Source organism: Rhinolophus hipposideros (genome assembly GCF_964194185.1).
Source record: "Rhinolophus hipposideros genome assembly, chromosome: X".
Classification (NCBI taxonomy): Eukaryota; Metazoa; Chordata; class Mammalia; order Chiroptera; family Rhinolophidae; genus Rhinolophus; species Rhinolophus hipposideros.
In genome coordinates this window covers 119,918,689-119,944,943 of record NC_138046.1, presented here as the reverse complement: position 1 = coordinate 119,944,943, position 26,255 = coordinate 119,918,689, and the positions used below count along the sequence as shown (strand labels likewise).

Genomic DNA, 26,255 nt, shown 5'->3' with positions numbered 1-26,255 from the left:
GAAACAACAGCAATGTATTCTGTCGCAGTTCTGGAGGCCAAACGTCAGAAATCCTAGTGTTGGCTGGGCTGCGCTTCCTCTGAAGACTAGCAGAAAGGCTTCGTTGCCTCTTCTGGTTCCTGGTGGCTCCTGGCATTCCTTGACTTCTGGTAGCATCATTCCCATCTCTGCCTCTGTCTTCACATGACCTTCTTCCCTGTGTCTCTGTCGTTTCCTGTTTTATAAAAGGACAGTCATTGAATTTAGGGTCCACCCTAATCCAGAGTGATCTCATCTTGATCTTTACCTTAGTTATATCTGCAGAGACCCTGTTTCCAAATGAGATTACATTCTGAGGTTCTGGGTGGACTTGGCTTTTGAGGGATACCATTCAACTCACCACAGGGATCAACTTTGAAACTGTTATCCACTCTATATCTTATGCATAGATGTTAGGTCAGGTTCCGCATGAATCTTTCCAGTTTATAAGGCACACTGCTGTTCTGTGTTGTGGTGACAAATTGTGAGAAAGGTTTTCCCCAGTACACCTCCATTTATCTCCGTAATTCATTTTCTGAAACAATGCAAATTTCTAAACAGCACCCAAGATTCCCTCACGTAGGAAAAAAAATCCCTTTATAAGTTTGAATTCATATACCAAGGTGGTATCATTTCCAGACCTCATGCTGAACACAGCTTAGTCAGTTAATTTCTCACTGAAACCTTGATCTCCAGAACTCCATTCTGTACTTGACATATAATTTGCCACATATAGGTTAGAAGGGGTCAGCAAAGTTTTTCCGTAAAGGGCTCTATGTTCACTGTGGTAACTACTGAACTCAGGTTGTATCTCAAGGGCAGAAACAGACAGTATGTAAATGATTGGCATGGCTGTATTCCAATAAAATTTTTATTTATGGACATTGAGATGTGAATTTCATATAATTGTCACGTGACATGAAATGTTCTTTTGATTTTTTTTTTCAGCTGTCTAGTCATATAAAAACCATTATTAGCTCACAAGTAGTGCAAAAATGAGTGGCTGGCCAGATTTGGCCCACAGGCCATAGTTTGCCGTCCCCTGAATTAGAGCGTTGACTGGTCGTATGTGTGTCTGTTGTGACTTAGCTTTAGCTAAGGGTAGCCAAACCTTAGGTTACATATGCTGCTGTGAAGCCCACTTATTATTCATGGAATGTCTTTTATTCTAAACTTGGTTTCAAAGTTTTTGAAACTTGGTTCTAAACTTGGTTTTGTGTGTATTTTTAGCTCTTAAATTTCAATTCATTTTGTCCCATCAGTGTAGTCTCTTCCCTTCATCTGTATGTTTCCACAGGATGCTTTAGCCCTTTGTCCTTGTCCATGTCATACAGATAATTAATATTCTGCTATTATGTCTCTTCAGGTAACAAGAGGTTTAGTAAATTGTATATCCTGTAATTTGTAATCAGGTTCTCCTTTCACTTCGAGTAGCTTTTGCATTTGGGCTGAGATATTTGATAATGGTATCATAAATAAATGATTTCTTTTATCATTACAGGGCCCTTCCCCACTGATTTGTAACCTAACTTGTTCTTTAACAGATACAAATATTGAGATTCCCACATTCACTGTTTGCAAGTAACCGGTTCGCAATGGTTTCCAAGGTTGCATTTGCAAACTTTGTTTCTTAAGTGCGTTCATAATATAGTCTTTGTTGTACAGAGCAGCGGGCACTGGCTGGTCTCCTGCCTTCCAGAGGTTGTGATGCGTTCCTGGCCTCTGACCCTTGATTGCCAACAGTGCCCCCTACTACTGTGCTGACAAAAAAGAGCCCCGTGGAGTTCTTAAAACCCTCATGGCTTTAGCTGTTCTGTGCAACTGTGTCGTCTGACTGGCGCTTCAGCCATTTTCCCATTGTGGGACGTGTAGAAGGGTTTGCCATCGGGGGCCATTTCGAGCACTTGTTTCTTTCCTCCCTTTCACCTTTTCTTCATCATTGTGCTATAAGTGCGTTTCTTGGAAACAACATGGTAGCTGCTTTTAAACTCAATCAGATGATTCCCCAACTTTCCAAATTTAGCTGCTGATGGAAGAAATAAGACGTTGATTGTCAACAGCACAGAAGCTAGGATATGATAACAGTTGAGAGACTGCACGAATAGCAGATGAGGGAATCCTGAGTTGACAGATTGTGTGGCTTATTGTTAGAGAAACTAGTAGAGAAGACGCAGTCATGGAGGGCTGTGTTAGTTGCCTGTTGCTACCATAATAAATTGCCACAAACTGGGTGGCTTAAAACAATGGAAGTATATTCTGTCACACTTCTGAGGCCAGGAGTTGAAAATCAAGGTGTGGGAAGGCCACACTCATCCGGAGACTCGGGGGAAGGATCCTTCCTGGCCTGTCCCAGCTTCTGGTAGATGGGGCGTTCCTTGTGGCCACATCACTCCATCCTCTGCTTCTATCTTCACGTGGCCTTCACTTGTCTCTGTCAAATCTTCCTTTTTAAAGATACGTGTGATAGCATCTACGGCCCTCCAGGATTATCTCCGTCTCAGAGTCCTTAACTTAATCACATCTGCAAAGACCCTCTTTCCAAGTAAGTTAACAGTTAAACAGCTTCTAAGGATTAGGACCTGATATCTTTGGGGCCACCATTCAGCCCACTCCAGGGGGCCCTGAAGGAAATCATTAATGTATTAATAAGTGGATATTTTAAGAACAGTTCAAGGTTTGAGGTAGGGTCATTATTATATATCATTTATCATCTAAGCCAAGACACTTGAGAGCTTGAAGGGGCTCTATGAATAACTATAGCAGGAAAGAAGTATTCACCCCAGCTATCCCAGGCGAGTCTGACACATAGCCACCCTTTTATAGGCCTCGAGCTTTGGGACTGACGTTGGAGGTGGCCAAGACGAATAGATTGTTCTGGCACTATTATTTCTGACATGTCAGTATAGTCAGTGTGACTTGTATTATAAGGAGAGAGACGGTTTCATTCTTTTACCAAACTGGTCAAAAAGGAAATTCTTACTTTTGTCTATCGTTTGAGGGATGCTTTTGTATTTTTTCAATTGCTGCTCATATCTCTTGATCATTTTTCTAACTATCCATTTCTTTCCTTATATCAACTGGATTGGCTTTGTATTGGGAAACTATATTGAAGTGAGGGTATCAAGGGTTTAGTGCCGGCTTAGGCAAAATGGCCTGAGCCTGTGAGCAGACTTCATTTACCCATGAGGGTGAACGATGAGACCCAGAGTGATGGGGGAAGCACTTCTCCCCGCTTTTAGATTGCTTAGATAGACTAAAGGCCATGTAGTGTTTGAATGCGATGGGAAGTCATGGGCCACACTTGCTTTCTAGGCTCAGACAGAAAATTCTCCTCCTTAGCCAGAGGAGGAGCCCTGGGCAGCCCCCCACCCAGACTTTCTCTTATCTTTTCCCTCCCATAGAACTGTATTGCTGTGACGTCTAAGACGCAGAAGTTCCTGGTAATTGATAGCTGCAAAGAAGCCCAGAAAAAGCTAGAGCGTTTTAATCATATTCAAAGCTTATTTCATTATTTTTAATCTCACTGCATCTTTTTAAGCAAGCCCTGCACATCTGTACAACTTTATTTTTGGTTTTATTTATATGTGCAAGAAACCAGGGACAAGTTCTGACAGTGAAGGAATGGTTTCATGAATTTGACATATCAGCACAATGTAATAACCATCATGGAAAATGATGACAATATAGTATTAATTGGAAAAGGCATGGCACAGTGTGGTCTGAACTCTGGGGTTCCAATTTTGGAATCCGGTGGACTCAGGTTTGAATTTTAGTGCCATTATTTACTCAATATGTCCTTTGTAAAAGTAACTTAAACTTTTTGTGTCTTTAGTTTCCTGTAAATTAAGGATAATATTTGCTACTATTTATAAACTTCTTAGCAGACTTTTCCAAAAAGAGTCAGGTGTCAAACTTTTTAGGCTTTGTGGACCACCAGGTAGAGACAAATGGCTCAGTGCCACCATTTAGGCATGAAAGTAGCCATATATCACATGCAAAGGAAGGATTGTCACTGTGTTCCAGTAAAACTCTATTTATGGGCATTGAAATATAAATGTCATAGACTTTTCAAATGTCACAGTATATTCTTGTTTTGATTGTTTTTTCAACCACTTAAAAATGTAAAAACTTCTTATCTCACAGGTTGTACAAAAACAGACCACGGGCTGGGCTTGGCCCATGGGCCCGGGTTTGCTGACTCCTGCTCTAGTGGACACTTAATAATTGCTAGTGTCCTTTCCCAGTAAAAAACAGTATGATGTGGCCAAGGCTGGAAATAATTACTTCTGAAGTGATAGAAGACTTTTTTCAAAACAATTTTCCAGGTTATATTCTCTTTTCAATGACAAAATTGTTTCTTTTTATTTCTTAACTGGAAACATTGAGGACAGTTGTTCTGACATGAATTTCTACAATCTTGTACATTTTTAAAAAGTTGTCTAATTGTATGCTTTTAGCAGTGTGGCATCTAATACATTGGATAAGATCTGAAGTAGCAGGAGAGTCTTTGTCATGATTGGGCTGGTTCACAAAACGCTTGACCTTTATCCATTTTTCGTTAGGGGAATTGAACGTTTTATTTTTGACTGCTGTACCTTGACTCTACCTTTGTTGAAATGCCATATGAGTTTTTCTCTTTTTGGGATGTAAAATCAGGTAACTTGTAAATCATTTTTCCTGCAAGATTCATTTGGGTGTTGAGCCAAATTATGAAACACAGTGTAAAAACCAAATTTGTAAACAAGGTCTTAAGAGGGAAATCAGAAAGTATGAATTTGGAAGTTACCCCTGTAATTTGCATCTCAGAAATAAGAAATGCTCAATGCCACTGAGAGAGATGAGCAGAGAAATAGGAAGAGCCCCAAATTGACTAGCACTGTGAGTCAGAATCTATTACAAAGAAGTTTCAGTGCTCGATGTTTTTTTTTAATTATCCTGGAATTTTGTCAAACCTAATAATTCTCACAATCAGTGAGGCTAATGATAAAGCCTTGGAAACTTGGTATTACAGAGATTTCTATTGTGAAATATTTATCAAAGAACTATCGTATTCAAGGTACAGAGCTATGTGCAATAGATGATATGAAAATCTCCAAAACCAAATCTTTGTCCTTGAGGACTACATACTCTAGCTGTGAACTCTGACATTCGTACATATATCTGCTCACGTCAGTCTTTTAGCAGGCAGTCCCAAAGGGTGGGGGCCACATGCTTAGCCAGTGCTGTGTCGTTTTGGGAGGGACAGATCATTTCCCTCTGGAGTTCTCAGAATTCCTTAAGTTTGGAGATTTGAACCAGATCTGGAGCTCCAAACACATTGGCTCAGCAGAGATGGGGTGGAATGGAGGTGAGACAGGTATGCAGGTGTAGACAGCACTTAAAGTGCCCTTCAGAAAATGGAGAGCAGGCCCAGGACAGACTGTAAGGAGGACCCTTGTAGCAGAGGCACATGTGTGGGAGGACCAGCTCTCAGTAGCTAGAGCCAGACTGGCCGAGGCCTTTTGATCCCAAAGCCAACATGGAAAAGAACATGGGAGTAAACAATGAAAACTTGAATGATAATATGTAGTTAGTTGAGACGGTTGAACATTTTTAAAAATGAGAAAAATGCTTCCCCATAATCTCACTATCTACAAACATCTATTAATGTTCAGGGAGATTTCCGGTCAAAATGGCAGAATAGGCAAACACTGTTCACCTCCTCCCACTACCACATCAAAATTACATTCAAACTATAGAACAGCCATCATCGAGAATTGACTGAAGTGTGGCTGAACCGAAGCCCTACCACTAAAGCCAAACAGAAAAAGCCACTTTGAGACTGGTAAGAGGGGCAGAAACATGGAACGGCCTGGTCCCACACCCACGGGTGACCATTAAATATCTGTGGCAGTCCTCCCCAGAGGAGTGAGGGGCCCCAGCCCAGGGTTCCAGTGGGGAGAGAAGTCCTCACAACTTCTGGCTGTGAAAACCAGTGGAGATTGTGTCTGAATGAAACAGAGGGTGGCTGACGTCCCAAGTGCTCCTTTTAAAAAGACCATGCATGGACTTACTCACTGACAGACTCACTTGCTCTGACCCTCAGCCCTGCGGCAGCAGATTGAAAGGCACAGGGACATGCGGGGAGGAACTGAGTTGTCTGGTTTCAGGGCGAAGGCTTGAGGGGCAACTTTCTCCCAGACAAAAGTTCTAGCAGAATCCATTGTTCCTTTGTTGAGCCCTCCCCTCACCCAGCCTGCATACACGGGCAGGCACCCTATCTGTGTCTCCATCGACCTGGCTAACATCTTTTGCCTGCCCTGGTGATTCCCGGGGACCCTGCCCAACCCAACTTGTAGGCCCACCCAAGCCACTTCCAGTGGCTTTTCCCTATAAACTGCCTGTCTTGGCTCATGCTGAGAACTTTCCTAAAATCTCTCAAAGGTTCACAAAAGCCAAATAAACAGCTTCAGCATGTCCCGTAACTCTGGCTGAGCAGCCCTATCCCAGCATTAACAGCATCCAACCTCAGTTCATGGCTTGGTCTCTCGAGGCGCCTCCAAGCCCAGTGTGGGTGGCAGCCAGCTCCAGATTGCTTTGTGGCTCATGCCAGGTGACCCTAGGCAGGGCATAGGCTGCAGCTGAACTTGACCTGCAGCGGGCACTCCCGGTGGCCAGCTTCAGACCCAGCTGGCACATCACCCAGCCACCTCCAAGGACAACACCCCCAAAGGGCAGACTGGGCAGGCACCAGAGCCCTGCTAAAGTGAATCCTGCTTTGTAGGGTCAGCCCCTGCACAACAGCTCCTCTACTGTAGTCACGGCCAATCTTCACAACCAGTGAGCCCAAGGATCAATCCCTCCAGCAGACATGCAAATAGCAACCAGTGCTGAACTATAACCGGAGTGCACACATAACCCACACAAGGGACACACCGGGAGCACCCAGCTCAGGTGACCAGGGAGACCATGCCACTGGGCCCCACAGGGCACCTACTCCATAAGACCACTCTACATAAGACGAGGAGACATAGCAGCCCTACCTAATACATAGAAAAAAACACAGGGAGGCAGCCCAAATTGGGAGACAAAGAAACATGTCCCAAATGAAACATCAAAACAAAGTTCCAGAAAAAGAACTAAACAAAATGGAGGCAATCTATCATATTTCCCTGAAAATAAGACCTAGCCGGACCATCAGCTCTAATGCGTCCTTTGGAGCAAAAATTAATATAAGAGCCAGTATTATATTATACCTGGTCTTATATTAAAATAAGTCCGGGTCTTATATTAATTTTTGCTCCAAAAGACGCATTAGAGCTGATGGTCCGGCTAGGTCTTATTTTTGGGGAAACATGGTACCAGACATAGAGTTCAAAACACTGGTTATAAGGATGCTCAGTGATCTCTGAGAGAACTTCAAGAAAGAGATAGGAAACATAAAAATGGAGATAGAAAGCATAAAAACCAGTCAAAAATACAGAATACAATAACTGAAATGAATAATGCATTAAAGGGAATCAACCATAGATTAGATGAAGCAGAGGATCGAATCAGTAATTTGGAAGATAAGGTAGCAGAAAACACCCAAACAGAACAGCAAAAAGAAAAAATCCAAGAAAATGAGCACAGTTTTAGGGGCCTCTGGGAAACATCAGATCTAACAACATTCACATCATAAGGGTACCAGAAAGAGAAAAGAGAACAAGGAATTGAAAACCTATTTGACGAAACAATGACTGAAAACTTCCCTAACCTGGCAAAGGAAATAGACATACAAGCCCCAGAAGTGCACAGAGTCCCAAACAAGATGAACCCAAAGTGTCCCACAATAAGACACATCATAATTAAAATGCCAAAGGTTAAAGACAATGAGAGAACCAACCTTAAAAGCAGCAAGTGAAAGGTAGCTAGTTACCCACAAGGGAGCTCCCCTAAGACTGTCAGCTGATTACTCAGCAGAGGCTTTGCAGGCCAGAAAGGATTGGCAGGAAATATTCAAAGTGACAAAAGGCAAAGACCTACAACCAAGATTACTCAACCCAGCAAAGCTATCATTTAGAATCAAAGGACAAAGAGCTTCCTAGACAAGAAAAAGCTAAAGGAGTTCATCTATACCAGACCAGTATTACAAGGAATCTTAAAGGGGCTTCTTTAAGATGAAAAAATAATATGAATATGAATAACAAAATGTCAATAACTACATATCTATCAATGATCACTTTCAATGTAAATGCAGTAAATGCTCCAATCAAAACATAGGGTGGCTGAATGGATAAAACAAGACCCTTACATAGGCTGCTGCATACAAGAGACTCACTTCAGATTGAAAGACACACAGAGACTGAAAGTAAAGGGATGGGAAAAAGATACGTCATGAAAATGGAAATAAACAAAAATACTGTGGTACTAGCAATACCTATGCCAGACAGAATAGACTTAAAAGGTATAACAAGACAAAGAAGGACGCAGGAATCCCACTTCTGGGTATTTATTTAAAAAAAACCAAAACATTGCTTCGAGGGAATGTGTACATTTATATGTTCATTGCAACATGGTCTACAAGATGTGGAGGCAGCCTGGGTGTCCCTGAATGAATGAGTGGATAAAGAGGAGGTAGCACGTACCCGGGGTGCCATTTTTGGGGGGAGGTGCCAAAAAGATGTATACAAGTGGACACGTTGGTCAGTGTTGCTCAAGCAGTAGTTTACTGTAATCAGAAGTGTCTGGACACTGATGGTAAACACTTTGAGCACCTCTTGTAATTGCAGAAATCAAGCGTGACTTGTATTTGTCTTTTGTCATCGGTATATATTGAGTATTACAATTTTATTAGTTTTTTTTCCTTTCTTAAAACGTATAAACAGGGCGGCCGGATGGCTCAGTTGGTTAGAGCTCAAGCTCTGAATAACAAGGTTGCCAGTTCGATTCCCACATGGGCCAGTGAGCTGCGCCCTCCACAGCTATATTAAAGGACAACTACTTGGAGCTGATGGGCCCTGGAGAAACACACTGTCCTCCAATGTTCCCCAATAAAATTTTAAAAAAACAAAAAAAGACCCACAACAACTTCTAAAAAAAAAAAAAAAGTTTATACATTTTTTTTTGTCACCCTCTGTATATAGTTTGTTTCTTTGAGATTTGTTCTCTGTACCTAGTGTCAAGCACGTTGCCTTGCAATAGTATATGTAAGTAAATTTTTGGTGAATGAAATGGAATGAATACTTCTTGTTATAACATTAATTTTATTGTTAATTTAAATTATTAAAGTAAATAATCTAAAATTATTAATGTTAATTTTCTTTATTAACATGTTATAAATCAGCTGTGATTTATCTTTCTCATGTAAATTTTAGTGGGAGGAATCTCAATGTACCCATTTCCTCCCTCATAAAAATCCATGTCTTTATTTTTTAGAGTCGTGCTCCGATTTCTGCGAAACTTGTGGCCAATATGCTCTCAGTTGCAGGGGCAGACCACATCATCACCATGGACCTTCATGCCTCTCAGATCCAGGTTCTGGCATTTTCTTTCTTGCCCTTGGTTATGAGTACAGGCTTAATGCAAATGGTTAAATCCTAACTGTTTGTTAAGTGATTTTCGAAGGAGGTAACGTTACTTGTGTTTGAGTTTGGTATATGGTGATTCTCTTGGCTTTTCGTCTTTATTGAATGTGGACACAATTTAATGTTGATGTCTCCTATCTTCAGCACCTTGCCTCCAGTCAGTTTTGGAGGCGTGCAAATGACTTCTTGTTAATAAACTCCAAAGTTCCATCTCAACTTCTGGAAAATAATTAGAATGGCAGTCGTAATGTATGTTTTTTTAACCTCTTCATCACTTGGTTCCTTCATCTATAAAACAGGCCAAATTATCCTGTTTGTGCCTACTCTGTAATTTAGAATGAATGTGAAGTATTTGACTTATAATAAGGTGCTTAAGAAACAACAAACCTCTTCCCCACTGCCCTGTAAAGCCATTCTCTCTATTCCTTAGGATATAGGCGATCATAACGTAATAGAACACGTCCCCACAGATAGCAGATGGGACTGAAATATACTCCTGGAACATAGCTGTCTTTTGACTTAATTCTCTTAAAATGAAGAAAAGGGAGTTTATTGAGAAGGCTTTTTTGGAATAAACAATTCAAATTGTATTTAACGAGAGATTATGTTTTAAAAAGCCCTGCAGTGTGACACTGACTTGCCCCCTTAGGGATTCTTTGACATCCCCGTGGATAATTTGTACGCGGAGCCTGCGGTCCTGCAGTGGATCCGGGAGAACATCCCTGAGTGGAGGAACTGTATCATCGTTTCCCCCGACGCGGGGGGCGCCAAAAGGTAGGGCCTGGGACACCCTAGGCAAATTTCTGCGTTTGCTGACTGCTCTTTCCTTTTCCTGAGTATTCAATAAGGAAGCGTGTTTTAAACTGCTATTCTGCAAATGAGCAAGCAAGTGTTATAGCTATAGGCTTCACCTCCAGAAGAGAGGGCTGTCATCTTTGTCAACATTCTATCAATCATAAAAGAAAAACGTACGTACACAAATGCACATTCAGCAAAGAATACGTTTCACTTGAGTTTTTTGAGTTCTTTTTTCTGATTATAAAAGCAATCGCCTAATTGTAAAATAAGGCTTTTAATTAACAACACGATTGAGTAAGCTGGTCCTACCTACTATAAACACTTGGAAATGGTAGCCCAAATAGAATCTTACAAAAGAAATGTGTGTCTGTGGGGCACCGGGAAAGAAAGGGAGTTATCTGGGGCCAAGAAATAAAGAAGGGCTGAAAGCCATGCTTGGGTGCCTGTCGGGGGGGTGTGGTGTCAGGTGTCAGATCCAGGAGGAGGCTGGTGGCTGGGGTGTCAGTGCCCATATAGGGGCCTCCAGAGAGAAGGGAGATGAAAAGGCAATCTCTCCCCTGCAGCCCAGGAGGAAGGCCAGGCTTTCCCCAGGCCTTTCAATGGTGGGAGGAAATAGGCACCCATGAGAAGTCAAACCGAAGGCCTGTGCCTCATAGGTGTAGGAATACCTTTGCTGAGAAAATTTACAATAAAATCGGTTTCCCCTCCACTCCTCCACGCCCCCCACCCTGGCTGCAAAGCCACTGCAGAGAGCAAATTCCACAGGCCCAGCTGCTCAGTGAGTAGTCCGCAGCTGACACCTCATCTCTGCTGATTTAAGTTAGAAAATGGCACAGCCCACCTGGAGCGAGTGGAGCCAGTGTCTTCAGGTCACCGGGCCGCAGCCAGCCAGCACTGTGGGGTGACAGAACAGTTACTAGCTATAACGTTAGTAGGTTGGACAGAAACTGACATGGCACTAATAGCATCCGAGTACAGGCACCCTGAATGGCATACGAAAACAGTACTGAGCAGCAAATCTGGAGGGCTTTGCAGAGACTCACGGAATTAAAGAGGAGTCAATACAGAGCTCAGAATCAAGGATGACAATGATAGAATGCTGATTTGATGCAGAGTGTTCTACTGCAGGCTGAGACTTGGTGACTCAGAGTGACCTTGTAGGGCTGTACAGCTGCTCTCTGGGAAGGAAAAAAATGGAATGGAGTTTTAATGCCAAGGTCAGGGCCTCTATCAGGAAGGGAGAGATAAAAGATACCTCTCTCCACCAGCCCAGTGAGAAAGCAAGGAAGCCCGTAAATGTGCCATGAGAGACCAGTGACCATCAAGCTTCGGAACATCTTTTAAAATGCAAATGCCTGTACCTCGTTTGGCTCCCTCATGCACCTGTGGCCTGACTAGGGACCTAGAATTGAACTTAAAAGCTTCAGAGTAGCCCAAAAAGCGAAGGTCCTGATTCTTAGAAGCACCCTTTGTGCACTAAGCTGCCGTCACTACTGCTTAGATTTCCAACACAGAAGAGGAAAAACGGGACAAGTAGAGATGGGTCTCTGATAGCAGCAGGAAGTGGCTGTTGAAAGAGGTCAGAAATATATAAAATATACAAGGAGATACAAATATGTAAAAGACAGAAGCAGAAAGTTGACTTGCAAAGAGCCCAGCCAGGCAGCGACAGGGTGTGGAGCGTTCCGATATCATAGCCCAACACAGTGCGTGAGGCTCTCAAACCTGCCCCCAGCCAGGCCCTCCAGGTGGAAGCAGAGTGTGAGTGGTGTCTCCTTAAGTGGGGGCGGGGGGGATGTGAGCAACACTTGGGAGTACTGTCTGCTGGAAATGCTTGCCATTTACTGGGAAACTTAAGTCACAGTGGAATCTGTATTGAATATGGCAAATCCATTGGCCTGATCAAAGGTGAACAAATGGGCCAAAGGGTACATGAGCATCAGATGTCATTTGTTATTAATAACAGCTTTATTGAGAGAGAATTCCCATGCCTGCACTTTGCCTATTTAACGCACACACTTTCGTGGTTGTCAGTATATTCAGAGTTGTGCATCCATCCCCACTGTCTAATTCCATCACCCCGAAAGGAAACCTGTGTTCCACTGCAGTCACTCCCAGTCCTTGTCCCCTCAGCCCCTGGCAGCCACTCGTCTACTTTCTGGCTTTATGGATTTTCCCATTGTGGACATTTCATATAAATGGACTCATACAATATGTGGCTTTTGTGTCTGCTGTATTTTCTTTTTAACCAGAAAAAATTAACTTTGGCAGCTAATAAGCCAAAAGAATAATAGATCTCACAAACTCTTGTAGCCTTTTCTTTTCCTATCCCAACCCTGTTTTGTAATATACGAGTGTAGTCTAAAAGCACACGTTCTTAGCAAGCATTCCAACCAAACAGGATAGTGTCCCACGTTTCCTTCTTCAGAGACCTCTGTTCTTCCCAAGGTCAGAATTACGTTCTTCAGACATCTAGCTCCCTTTTTATTTCACAGAAGCAGTAATATGCCATGTATACTCCTTCACTGTGTTTTTATTCAAACTTAATTTACTCCCTGTCTTTTTACAGCTGGGTTATATTCCATTGTACGTGTATGTCATGATTCCTTTAACCAGTTTCCCGTTCCTCACTTGTATATACTGTTGTTTGTATAGTCACGCGCTGCTTAACGGTGGGAATTTGTTCTGAGAAATGCGTCATTAGGCGATTCCGTCACTGCGTGAACATCATAGAAGCGCTTACACACGCCTAGACGGCCTAGCCTACCGCACACCTGGGCTGCGTGGGGTAGCCCATTGCTCCTGGGCTACAAGCCTGTACAGCATGTACTGTACTGAATACTGTAGGCAACTGTAACACCGTGGTGTTTGTGTGTCTAAACATAGAAAAGGTACAGTAAAAATATGGTAAAAAAGACACAAAATGGCACATCTGAGTAGGGCACTCACCGTGAATGGAGCTTACAGGACTGGATGAGTTGGTGAGTGTGAGGGCCTAGGCCATTCATTACTGTACACTGTTGTAGACTATGGACACTACACTTAGGTTAGATTTATTTTAAAAATTCTTCAACAGTGAATTACCTTAGCTTACTGTAATTTTTTTACTTTATGCACTTTTTAAATGTTTTTAACTTCTCGACTCTTGTAATAACACTTAGCTTAAAACAAACACATTATGCAGGTGAACAAGAATATTTTCTTTAAAAAAAAAATATTTTCCTTATGTCCTTATTCTATAAGCTTTTTTCCATTCTTAAATGTATTTGTTTATTTGTTTTATTGTTTAATCTTTTTGGTAAAGAGTAAGACACAAGCCCATTCATTAGCCTAGGCCTCCACAGGCTCAGGATCGTCAATATCATTGTCCCCTATCCCCACCTCTTGTCCCACTGGAAGGTCCTCAGGGGCAATAACACTCAAGGGGCTGTCATCTCCTAGGACAACAATGTGTTCTTCCGGAAAGCCTCCTGAAGGCTCTGCCTGAGGCTCTTCTTGAGGAGTTGTCACTCCAGAAATGTGTCCATGGTGGTTTGCTTGGTTTGTTTTTTTCTTTTCATCATAGGTTTGCTTCTAAGCAGATAATGCACCATGAACATTCCTCTCTATGAAAACTTTTCAGTGTTGGGGTCCATATTTTCAAACTTTAAGGAGCTTGTTGAGGTCTGCAAAAGCTTCTGCTAAACGCTCACTGAATTTTCTTGAGGGTTCTTATGGGACCACCGTTGTATATGCGGTCTGAAACATCATTATGACTACCTCTTAAATACAGTCCTGCAGCACGACACTGGCTTTCACGTTTTGTATACACGTGCAAGTAAGATGCGTTCCTAGAAGCATCGAGTCCAAGGGCACGAGGCATTTTGGTTTCTATGAACAGTGGCAAAATTTGGTCTTTCAAAGAAGATAGACCAGTTGACATTCCCATCAAGTGTGGATGCCAGTGACTTTCTACACAGGTTGTTTTACTTTACAAATCAGAGAAGTGATCTGTGGTACCTCTTCCTGTCATTCAGGTTTCTATGGATAAGATTGAGCAACATTTCGGGCATGTTTATTGTCCCTAAGGGTCTATTCTTATCTTTTGCATGTTCTGTTGGCTGTAGGCGTTTTTCTTTGGATTGTTCGGCATTCTGCACAGGTGAGAGGTCACACCTTTGTTTCTCATGGTGGGGGGGCAAATATTTCCCCAAGTTTTCATTTCTTCCCCTTCTGCATTTTAATTCTCTGCAGGACTTTTAAAACATTCTTGTGTCGTCCAGTTTATCTCTTCACGTTACAGCTTCTGGGTTTATGAAAGATTCACCCTCCCTCAACACTTTTTTTCTAGGATTTTGTTTAAGGGTTGCCCTTTTCTTTTTAATGTTCTAGTTTTCCTTGACCTGAAAATTGTTTTGGAATCAAGAGTGAAATAAGAATCCAACTCTTCCTCCCCCCTTACACAACCAGCTATCTAGCTTGTTCCCAAAATATTTATTAAACAATCCATTTCTCCCCTACTGACATGAAGCACCATCTTTTATGATATACTGAGTTCCCATCTCTGTCAAATCCTGCTTTTTAAAATGCAGAATCAACTATCACAGAAAATGGCCGACACTGAGATGCTGTTTGTTCAGACAGACCCCCTTCAGAGCAGTCCCAGTCCACCACCCCCGCTCCCTCTGCCAGGAAATCCAAGTTTCAGATTTTTTTGCCACCTCCTGTCCCTTTCCTCAAGTGGATGCTAGACAATGTTGTCATGCTCATGTTGTGGAGTAAGCTATTCCCCACCTGACAGAACAGCCTCTCGGGTAGCACATGATATGTGCAGTTGACATTATCACTTCTTTGCATGATGCAAAAAGTCATATTCACCAAAGAAAATACATCTATATCTATCTAGCAAATTGGAACTTAGAAAAAGCTTTGAGGCCTTACTCATTCCTAGTTTAAAAAGAAGAAAAAGTAAAAAGAAAAAAACAGTATTGCCACAAGAGGTCACTGTTGGGTAGTCTTTGAAGCTTGATTGAGTTGACAGCTAAGGAAAAAATAAACCTTAGAAGGAAACACACCTGCCACTGTGGAGATACTCAATATTAACTAAAACTGACATGGGAAGTTGGTGAAACTAAGTAATTGAGATTGAACTTTTATTGTTTTTTTCATTTCCTGCTTCTGACATTACCAGTGGGTACCTGAAGTGACTGGAATTCCCCACTCGTGTCCCGTGCCAGGCCCCACCCCCTAAAAGCCCCATAGCTCAGCTTCTTTCCCACCCCAGCCTCTGCGTCCCACTGCTGGCCGGCCTGGACACAGGCTGGGAGAGTGGGGATTACCTGGCAGAGATGTGAATGCACATTCTGCTTGGACTTCACAACTCCCAGACCTTTGACCACAGTGTAGTGCTCTCCAGTGCTAGGTCGTGGGCCGGGGTACTGCCAGGATGAGGTCTTCCTGGTCCTTACAGATAAACAAACCGAAAATGTCGTATATATGCACATTGTATATAAGGTGTTCAACAGTCTTGGGACTACCTGTCTTGTCTTTTGAGAAACTAACTTTCCTTAGTTGGAGTTTAAATGGCTTTTAAGTTTTACGTACATCTTTTAAGGTAATTATGGGGCAAAATTTTTGTCACCATTCAAATTATTATTTTTTTTTTTGCTCAGTTAAGTCCTTAAGGTAGGAAACCAGTGGTAAATAGATGTAGAAAGAGAAAGGGTGTGAGCTGGAGAAGTTGGTTTTTGTTTTGAGGTGGAAGGGTGATTTGTTTTCTAAAGGTTGGAAGAACGTGGACCACCTCATCATAGTAACACTTCCCTTTATTTCAGGGACTTTGGAGATCTGAAATTGGTCCCTAATCTAACAGTCTTTGTCTTTGACTGGAAAGTTTGGTCCATTTCCATTATGATTACTAACATTTTGATTCATGACCACCATCTTTTGTGCTTTAAAGATGTTGTCCAGTATAGTGTTTTTCTTCTCCACAAATTAGACATTATTGTTGTGGTTTTATACAATCAACATTTATTTAGGTTTGTCCACATGTTGACTGATATCTTTGCTTACCTCCCTCCACCCCCCCCACCACATCTTAATGTATCTGTTATCATTTTATTTTTGCTTAAGTTACATTCTTTAGACTTTCCTTAAGTAGTTGTATATGGAAGTGACGTCTCGGGTTATATAGTGTGGTGGAAAACATCTTTATTTTGCTCGCATTCTTGAAAGGCAGCTTTGCCGGATGTAGAGTCCTAGCCTGATAGTTATTTTCTCACATCACGCTGAAGATAATACTTCCCTAACTGCTGGCTTCCGGTGTTGGTGTTAAGAGTTTGGCCATCAGTTTGGTTGCTGTTCCTTTCTAGGTGATCTGTCTTCATCCTCTGACTCTTAAGATTTCTTGCGGATTCATTTGTTGTGCTTACTGGATCAGAGGATCGGTGTCTTCCAATAGTTCTGCAAAATTCTCAGTCATTGTCTCTTCAAATATTGCCTCTTTCTTGTTTTGTCTTTCTAGACCTCCAGTTATTCCTGTCACCTTGTCATACTGTTCTTCACATCTTTCAGCTTCTTTTTCATATTTTTGATCACTTGTCTCTTGAGCTGCATTCTGGACAGTGTCTTCATCTGTATCTTCTAATTCATTCAGTCACACACTCTCTAAACACAGTCAGATGTGTTTAATCTCTTTATTTACTAAGTTGTTAATTTCAAACATAATATTTTCCATTTCTAGAATTTCCATTCTTTCTCAAGTCTTGATTTGTCATTCTTTATCTAGTCCTTTCATTCTTGTCTAAGCTTCTGTTTTATTTCTTTAAAACATAGAAAACAGTCATTTTTTTTGTTCATTCTTGTCTAATTCCAGTGTCTAACATTTTGCTGTTATGGCCCTGTCCCCAGTTGTTTCTGGTGGCCCTCACTTTGGGTGCCTTGCTTCCCTGGATGTTTTGTGACTCTTCTGGGACTCCTTCGTCTTCCTTAGAATTTTATTATAATTCTTCAGACAGGATGGGCGTTCGTTATTGCCAGTTGCCTTGGAGTGCTGCCCCAAAGTATCACTTTGAGTTAAATTCTGCAGTTGCAGGTTTCATCCTACACCACTTGGGAATTTGGATGAACGCCCCTCGGGAGTGCCTACAGGTGGTTTGGAACTCTTGAGAGAGAACTGACCCCCTCCATTTCGCGTAGAGTTTGAGACAGGCACACATCCTTCCTGTCCTCACCTGGGCGGCAGCTGGTTTTTCATTCCTCATTATTCTGAAGGCATGATCTTCAGCATCCCTGTGTTACACAGGGTGTCTCCTGTTACACTTGGTCTCAGCTGGACCCTCGGCTTTCTCTCTTACCTCCCATATCTCTGCCATCAGACAGAAGCTCGATGTCATTTAGGGCTCCATATAAACTCTCGGGGCAAGAGCTTAGCTGGATGCTAACTTCTCAGGATAAGCTACCCTTACATTCTCTGCCTCTGAAGATTCCTGCTGCCCTTCCAGTTCAGTGATGCGTTTATAAAGATATTTCCCTTTGTAATCTAGGATTGTAGTTTCCACCGGGAATCCAGGTAACCAGGGGCCTAGTCCGCTATAGTGCCAAAACACAACTCTAAAATGTCATCTGGAAATGGAGATTTTTCTACATGGAATAAAGGTGGCCTTGCCTTAGGTCTCATTTTCATTTATGTCCCTTGCTTGACGTAACAAATGTCCCTGCTAATTTCAATGTAGAAAAAAATATTAAGGTCTGAAAGAGGTGCCTGTAGTCTTTGATCAAGTTGGAAGCTGGTAAAATACTGGCCAAATAAGTTATACGCAGAGTTACTATATGACTCAGCAATTCTAGCAATTCTACCCCTGGGTATGTACCCAAAAGACTTGAAAGCAGGGCCTCAAACAGATGCTTGTATGCTAGTGTTCCTAGCGGCACAAGTCATAAGAGCCAGAAGGTGGAAACAACCCAAGTGTCCATCACCACATGAATGGATAGACAGAATGTGCTATATCCACACAATGGAATATTATTCAGCCATAAAAAGGAATAAAATGCACATGCTGTAACATGGATGAACCTAGTAACCATTATGCTGAGGGAAAGAAGCCAGACACAAAAGACCACATATTGTATGATTCATGTTCAGGATAGGTAAATCCACAGAGATGAAGTAGATTCCCAGGGCCTAGAGATGAGGGGAAGGGGGAGTGACTGCCTAATGGGCACATGGTTTCCTTTTGGAGTGATGGAAATGGTCTGGAAATTAGAGGTGATGGGTTGTACAATATGATGTGTGCACTTGATCCCACTGAATTGTACACTTTAAAATGATTAAAATGACACATTCTATTTTATGTGTATTTTACCACAAAAAATACTGGTCACTGGACATTCTCAGAAACAGGCAAGGGAAACTTGGGGTAAGAGACTTGTCCGCCTTCTCCTTGACCAGAGCACCCACGGAGTGCATTCCTGGTTGCCATCAGAAGATGACACAATGAATGGGACCAGGACTTGAAAAACGTACGGAAGTCGTGTGCTCCATTCACTGCACACTAAATGGGGGTGGGTGAATGTGTGTGTATTGATCCCTCAATATTTTTTCAACTAAATTGTATAATGATTGTTATTATAAAAACTGGGAAAGGGGTTGAGGGGCTGGGTGAAGGGATTAAAAAGTACAAATTGACAATTAAAAAACAACAACCTGGAATAGGAAAATCGTCATGTCACATTATATCTGTGGCATTATTTAGTGGGAAGTTTCCATCACTTAAGCCCACTTTTTATGGGAAATCCAAAATGTCCTGGGCTCACTGACAGGCCAGGCCTGCCATCTTCTCTTTCTGTAGCCAGCTCAGCCCTTTCTGAGCTGATGGCTTTGGGGCATTCGCCGTAAATGGGCAGAGGAGCCAGACTCATGATTTACAGTTTCCCGAGGCCTTGAGTGCAGCGGGGCCCATTTTCATAAGCCTACATGTTACGTGGATGTGTTAACCAGAATTCAGTCCCCACTAGCTGCACCCCTGACTACGCCAGTGGTGCTTTCTGAGTAACTTGCTTTAGGTTGTGGGTGCGATTTTAAAAACTAACAAATTGAAAATCAATTTCTAATCCAGTAGTTTTGTCCAGTGCTCAAAGCACTGGGACATCACCAAGCCTGGCCTTCCAAGTAAGACCTAAGTCTTTCATTATCTTGAGTGTGGTTGGTTACTACATTCCTAAAATAACTTTAAAGAACAAGGTTGTTTTTTTTCTTTTAGTGACCGTAATTAACATGTGCTTTGGCGTCTGCTCAGGGTCACGTCAATTGCAGACAGGCTGAATGTGGAATTTGCCTTGATTCACAAGGAAAGGAAGAAAGCAAATGAAGTGGATCGGATGGTGCTAGTGGGCGACGTGAATGACCGTGTGGCTATCCTCGTGGACGACATGGCTGACACGTGTGGTACAATCTGCCACGCTGCAGACAAGTATGACGGATGGTTTGGGAGAGTGTGAGGATAGCTCCTTAAGAAAAGAAAAACGTCAGCTTTTTAAAATTGGGCCTGTTTTTCCTAAATATTGCTGTTTGTTTATCAGTGGCATTTCAGACCAAAGGAAGTTCTGGGCTCCTTTATTTTTCTCTTGGTAGAAAGAAAACCATGGTCCTTTTTGGCCTGGTTTTCATTTTCAAGGTTGAGCTTTCGGTGTGTTTTATAAAGGGTCCGAGAAGGTGCGTCCCCTGAACCGAGCACAGAAGGAAAGACCATCCTGTGGGCTTCTTCAGGCCCTTGCTTCCTTCTGTTCGGCCTTCACTCCAGCCTTCAAAAGCAGTACAAAACGTAAAATCTCTCAGCGTTTTGTTTTTTTTTTAATATTGATTTTATGTCAAGATGGTGATATTGTGGCTATTTTGGTTGAAGCCAGTGGTTCCCCACCAAGGGCAGTATTGCTCCCTGGGGAACATTTGACAATGTCTGAAGACATTTTTGGTTGTCACACCTGAGCGGAGGGAGGCGTAGCTAGTGAGTGGAGTCCAGGGGTTCTGCACACCAAAGAATGGCTCGGGCCCAACACAGAGGTTGATAATCTCGGATTTAGTGGCGTACAAAGTATGTTGCCAGCACATATCTTAACGATTCTGTTTTCAGCTAGTGAAATTGGTTTCATGGTTTTCTTTGTGGAACACACATTTTGCTTTTAAATTCACACTAAGGGCAGACTGTTTCAAGAACATTTGGGTATACTTATTTTGTCTTCTGTTTCACAGGCTGCTCTCGGCTGGAGCCACCAAGGTTTATGCTATCCTTACCCATGGGATCTTCTCTGGGCCAGCTATTTCCAGAATAAATAATGCTGCCTTTGAGGCCGTTGTTGTCACAAACACAATTCCGCAAGAGGACAAAATGAATCACTGCTCCAAGATCCAGGTATTGTCTACACTGCAGGCTATCCAAGCAGCGAGGCACCTACCTTAGATCCTGAAAAATATCATCGAGTCTTCTGTGTGTGACAGCTTGCTAAGGCAGATGTCGGCAGAGGTTGCAGCTTCTCATCATAAGGGTATAATTCATGTTAGATCTCTGAGAAAGGCTGGGACTGGCAGAGGTCAAAGTTAGGAACAATAAGTGCATAAAACCCCAATAGAAAAACAGTAAGAAACAGGCTGTGTTAAACCATATGACCCAACAAGTCCATCTCTAGATATGTACCCCAGAATTTGAAAACAGGTGTTCAAATAAAAAGTTGTACACGAATATTCATCACAGACCTATTTATAGCCAAAAGGTGGAAACCAAATGTCCATCGGCAGATGACTGGGTAACCAAAGTGTGGTCTATCCATGCAATGGAATATTTTTCAGCCTAAAAAGGAAGGAAATTCTGACACATGCCCCAGTGTGGATGAACCTTGAAAACAGTATGCTCAGTGAAAGAAGCCAGACACAAAAGGACATATATTGTATGATTTCACTTCTCTGAGGGACCTAGAGTAAGTAGTCAAATTCATAGAGACAGAAAATGAATGGAGGTTGCCCGTGGCTGGGAGAGGAATGATGGGGAGTGAGTGTTTAATGGGGACAGAGTTTGTCTTTGGAATAATGAAAAGTTTTGGAAATACGTAATAGGGATGGTTACACTGTATTGGGGATGTAATTAATGCCACTGAATTGTATCGTTAAAATGACAGTTTTTATGTTCTATGTATTTTACCACAATAAAAACAAATGGAGGAGGAAAAAACAGAAGCAGCAGGCTATGCTAAGGTGTTTCTTCTTGCCCCTCCTGACTTGAGGCCACCAGAGAATTGGTGGTAATCACTTTACACCAGCTGGCCTGAAATACGCGTTAAGTTGAAAGGGTTTGAGTCCCCATTTTGCTTCTGTGTTGCAGTGAACCTTGGCAAGTCATGTCTAGAAGCCCCGAATGCCATCATTAAGATGTGTCAAAGTGATCTGCTTCCTGACCTTCGGAGAGTGAAGCAGTTCACTTGGCATGAGGAGGACACATATTTAGAAATGGTTAAAATAGCCCTCTCTGCCATAGATTTTCATGCCTCGTTAGCAGTAGTTGAGAGTCAGCAAACTACAGCCCACAGGCCCAATCTGGCCCACCATCTGCTTTGGCAAATAAAGTTTTATTGGAACACAGCCACACCCATTCACTTATATATTGTCTATGAGTGTTCTCCTACTACAACAACTGATTCTGGCCTGCAAAGTGGAAAATATTTATTATTGAGCCCCTTCCAGAAAAAGTAGTTTGCTGACCCCTGAGTTGGAATGGTCATAGCTGTACTTTTAAATGACATAGTCACTGCATTTTCTGAAACCAAGAGGGAGAAAAACCTTTCATGTAATGAATGAATAAAATTATAAAAAATGCCTTAAGAAAAGGATATCTGGTTAACAGTGGCCCTGAAAAGCCTTTTAATATCTGCACTGAAAATCTCACTTCCAGGATCCTATAGGGGTTTGGTTTAACAGATTGTAATTTGAAGATAGACCCAAAGCTGTCTGTCCTCAAAAGAAATGGGTATGGGAGGGCTTGATAGTAACACGTCGCACAGCTGGAGAAATTGTAGGTTTTCTGGCTTTTATGTTTTTAATTAAAAAGATGCCCTACTTTCCTCTCCCCTTTTCTGTTTTTTGGTGTCTAGGTTATTGACATTTCGATGATCTTGGCCGAGGCGATCCGAAGGACCCACAACGGGGAGTCCGTGTCTTACCTGTTCAGCCATGTCCCTTTATAAATCCAGGATGGGAGTGTGGAGCAAGCCTGCTGGCTTCTGACTTATGTGCATTTATCTGATTTTTTTAGCTTTAGGACTCAGCAATTAGAACGCAAAAGCATCAGATCTTTGTATACTCCAAGATCCATTCTTCCCCCTTCTATAGCTCAAGACCATTTATTTCTAGTTTTGGGTGGGGGGGGTGGCACTTATTTGATCTGTGAACTGTCATAAATGAGAAATGTTTTTGTCATCTTGACTTGTTCTGATAGGTGACTGTTTCCTTTGTTCAGTACTTTGAGGCTACAACTTTCAAGTATTTAATTCCATTGTTGAAATTCATAGTTTATATATGTCAGGGTTACCAAAGGTGACTTTAGATAAAACCTTCTATGTAGATATATAATGATAATGCCTATGGACATTTGGGTAAAACCCTGTATAGAATGAGCCCTTTACTTCTAAGAAAACCTTAGAAAATTTATAATATCATGAATTTTTATTTTTATTTGTACTTTTCGGTTATTGTGCTTAATTTGGACCAAATTAGTATAGTTTAATATGGGCATTGACACATTTTGGGGTAAATATTAGACATATCAGAGGCCATGTGGTTCAGTATTTTTTTATTACCACTTCTGAAAACACATAACTATAACCTACCTGAAATGTCATATTATAAAATTCCAAAATTATGTTCAGCAGTAGATATGACTTAGAAACCATTTTGAGGTAGTCTCCACACTCACTGTCGCGTTCATGCTTGCCTCTGTCCATCCCAGAAGGACCGTTCTTTGGGCACTTCTTATCCTGTCTTCTTGTTATTTCAGGTCACATTTTTAGCTCTAACTTTTACATTGCCTTTTTCCCAATGATTTTATGTTGTGGATTTCCACCAAAACAGAATTCCTCTAAGTCCCCTCAGCATTCCTAATCTGATCATCATTTAGCTTTTGTCGTAAATAAAAAGGTGAATTTTTGTGAGTGACACCAAATGCTTATTTAAACATTTCATTAGTTTTGATTTAATGTTCTTTTGCCTTTTGTAATCAGAAGTAGCAAGCCTTCTGGGCAACTGATTATTTCAGCTAAAGCTATTACATGAAACACGTGGGTAAGAAAGGTCTACGAAAAAAGTACAAGTAAGTAAACATTAGTTCCTCCATTAAGATAATATTCCGATAGGGGCCCAAGTGCAGTCTTGGAGGGGAAGATTGCTTTCTCCACAAGATGGCCCTTGATGGCATCCTCTTGGGTGAGGTGACCACCCCCCCCTCCCCGACTCTGTGGCCGAAAGCAAGCCTTGCACTTTGGTGGCAACCCACTGACTTCTTCAGCCCCAGAGGAAGGGAGTTTGCCTGCATAGAGTAATAAACAATAGTCTCTTCCTTCTGCTGAATCTTCAAATTTGAAGAGAATAAAGCCTTTGCATTCTGCAGCTGGAAACATAAAATCTAAGTCATTAACAAATACAGCAATCTTTAAGGTTTCAAACTTCACTACAGCAGAGGTTGAATCAAAGTTAAAAAGTATCATTTAGTCATTGCAGAAACGAGCATTTTCTTGTACCTTAAAGTAGATTTTGAGAAAAAAATGATATAGCCTGGTAAAGCCAGCTATGCAATACATATTGACTATATGTAGAAAGAGTTGACTTGAGATATGTAAAGAGTCTATTCAGAGTCTATGTAATTTTAATTTTGGATAAATGAGTGATATCTGTTTTTCTTGGAATTTCTGTGCATAGAGAAATGAAAATGTAGTTAGGAACACACATAGGTAGACAGTTTGGCATACAAGCGTAGACATGCTGACATGACTAAAACCAGTTGATTCAATGATTTAAAGTTAATCATTTCATCTAAGACAGTAAACTAGATAGCTAGTTCTAAAATAATGATCTGAAGATAAAAAGAAAAATCTGTATTGTCATACTCTGCATTAAGAACTGATAGTTTCTGTCATTTAGCACCACTTTTGTGTTTTAAAGTACTTTTAATATATGTGTTAACTAATTAGACTTGACTTAGCCATACACACTGGCAGTGTAGACCTTCACTGTTGGATGGTTTCTGTTCAGCAAGGATGAGGAAGGCGACCTCAGAGCACCCTCATCCCAGAACCCGCACTTCCCTTTGTTACTGGTGTGGAAACATTTACGTGAAACCACTGGATACACTGGTTCTATCCAGCTCTGCTGAATGGAAGCCGACATGGCGTATATGGAGCCAAAAAGGGGAGCCAGAGACATGTGAATATACCAAAGTTGTTTAGCCTCCAACTTAACATATATTAACCCACTTACAGATATTCATAATAGAACTGTCCTCTGTTTGATAGGAAGTCAACTAGATTCAGGAATATATCATTTGTTTGCAGTGCTTGTATTGGTTTTGAATATAAGATTTTAAGATGTTACAACACTGTACTAACATTTCAATAAAATCATGATACTTCTTTCTTTCATAGTTTATAGCGTCATTGTGGAGTGATATGTTTTGACGGAGTGATGTGTTTTGATGGGGTACCTGAAAATGTGTGCTACTTCACGCTTATAGCCCAGCATATAAAATTACAGAAAAGCCAGAAGTTTATTGAAGTCAGCTCTTCTCCATTTTGAAGGTATTTCTAAAGGACTGATGAGCAGTCTCCTTGCCCTAAAGCGTAACAGCTGTGCCACATAAGGCATCCAAGTTGATAATTCTAGATGTTTCCTGTAAAATTGAAGATTGCACAGTGTGTTTACACAGCAAAGTAATGTTCGATATTCGGAGATTGGAGCAGACCAAACTTAAATGTAGGCCCCATAGAAGCTTTCCATGCGCTTTGATTTCAGACGCATCAAGAACAGTTTCCTGCTCCCATAAAACAACTGCCTATTCAGTGATGCTTTAACTTACTCTTGTGGGCACAGAGTAAATTTATAATTATGTTCTCCCAGTAAAGCTCAGCTTTAAAGTGTGGATAACTGAAAGTGGCAACATGTTGTCTTAAAGTCCCAGTGAAATAGATATGAAGAACTAAAACCAGGTTCATCAGGGAAGTTCACAGTTTAAGAGAGAATGTGATAGAATGTACTAGAAGAGAGGGGGACAATGAAGGAGAGGCAGAAACACCAAAAACACTTCAATTCTACCTAGTCATGCTGTCACACATCTTCAGGAGTGTTTCATTTCCTATGGCAGGTCCTACAAAGCCAGCAGGTGAACTACAGGCTAAGTGTCAGGATGGCTGAGGCTGGAGTGATCAGGAAGGGCCTTGTGAAGGGACTGCCATTACTGGCGGTATTTCATGACAGAATTTTCCAGAACCAGATGGCTGTAATCCAGCACAGACTGAAGCAGGGCAACATAGGATGTTTGGTATGTAATATACGTTTGAGCGAGGATAGCCAATGAAGATGGAAGTCAGGGGCTGAAACTGCCCTATATCCTTCATGTATATTGCGTGGAGAAGTCAACAAAGTCCTTTTCATTACAGATCTTCACCTTATTGGTTGATCTCCCTGTACCCCAGGAACACATCCCTCCACCTTTTCCCTGCCCTCAGTTCCCAAGACCACGTTCTGGATTGGTTGGCTTCACTGTAGTCTCTGAGCTGTTTTCTCTTCTGAAAGAGCACAATGCTCTAGGACACAGACTCCACTACTCACTAGCGTTAAAAACAAGCACAACAAAACCTCTTCAGGCTACTTGTTTAACCCCT

At 41.7% G+C, this 26,255-nt stretch overlaps 1 protein-coding gene across 1 annotated transcript in view; it reads left to right on the top strand.

Moving 5' to 3' along the window:
• The window catches only part of PRPS2 (phosphoribosyl pyrophosphate synthetase 2), a 32,669-nt gene extending 7,648 nt beyond the window's left edge, over positions 1–25,021 (top strand). Inside the window, exons 3-7 of the mRNA XM_081042701.1 lie at positions 9,415–9,513; positions 10,213–10,337; positions 19,637–19,810; positions 20,590–20,749; positions 22,479–25,021. Of these exons, the coding sequence (XP_080898827.1) occupies positions 9,415–9,513; positions 10,213–10,337; positions 19,637–19,810; positions 20,590–20,749; positions 22,479–22,571 (651 nt within the window). The 3' untranslated portion in view covers positions 22,572–25,021. The remainder of the gene's footprint in view (positions 1–9,414; positions 9,514–10,212; positions 10,338–19,636; positions 19,811–20,589; positions 20,750–22,478) is intronic.
• Positions 25,022–26,255: the final 1,234 nt, after the last annotated feature.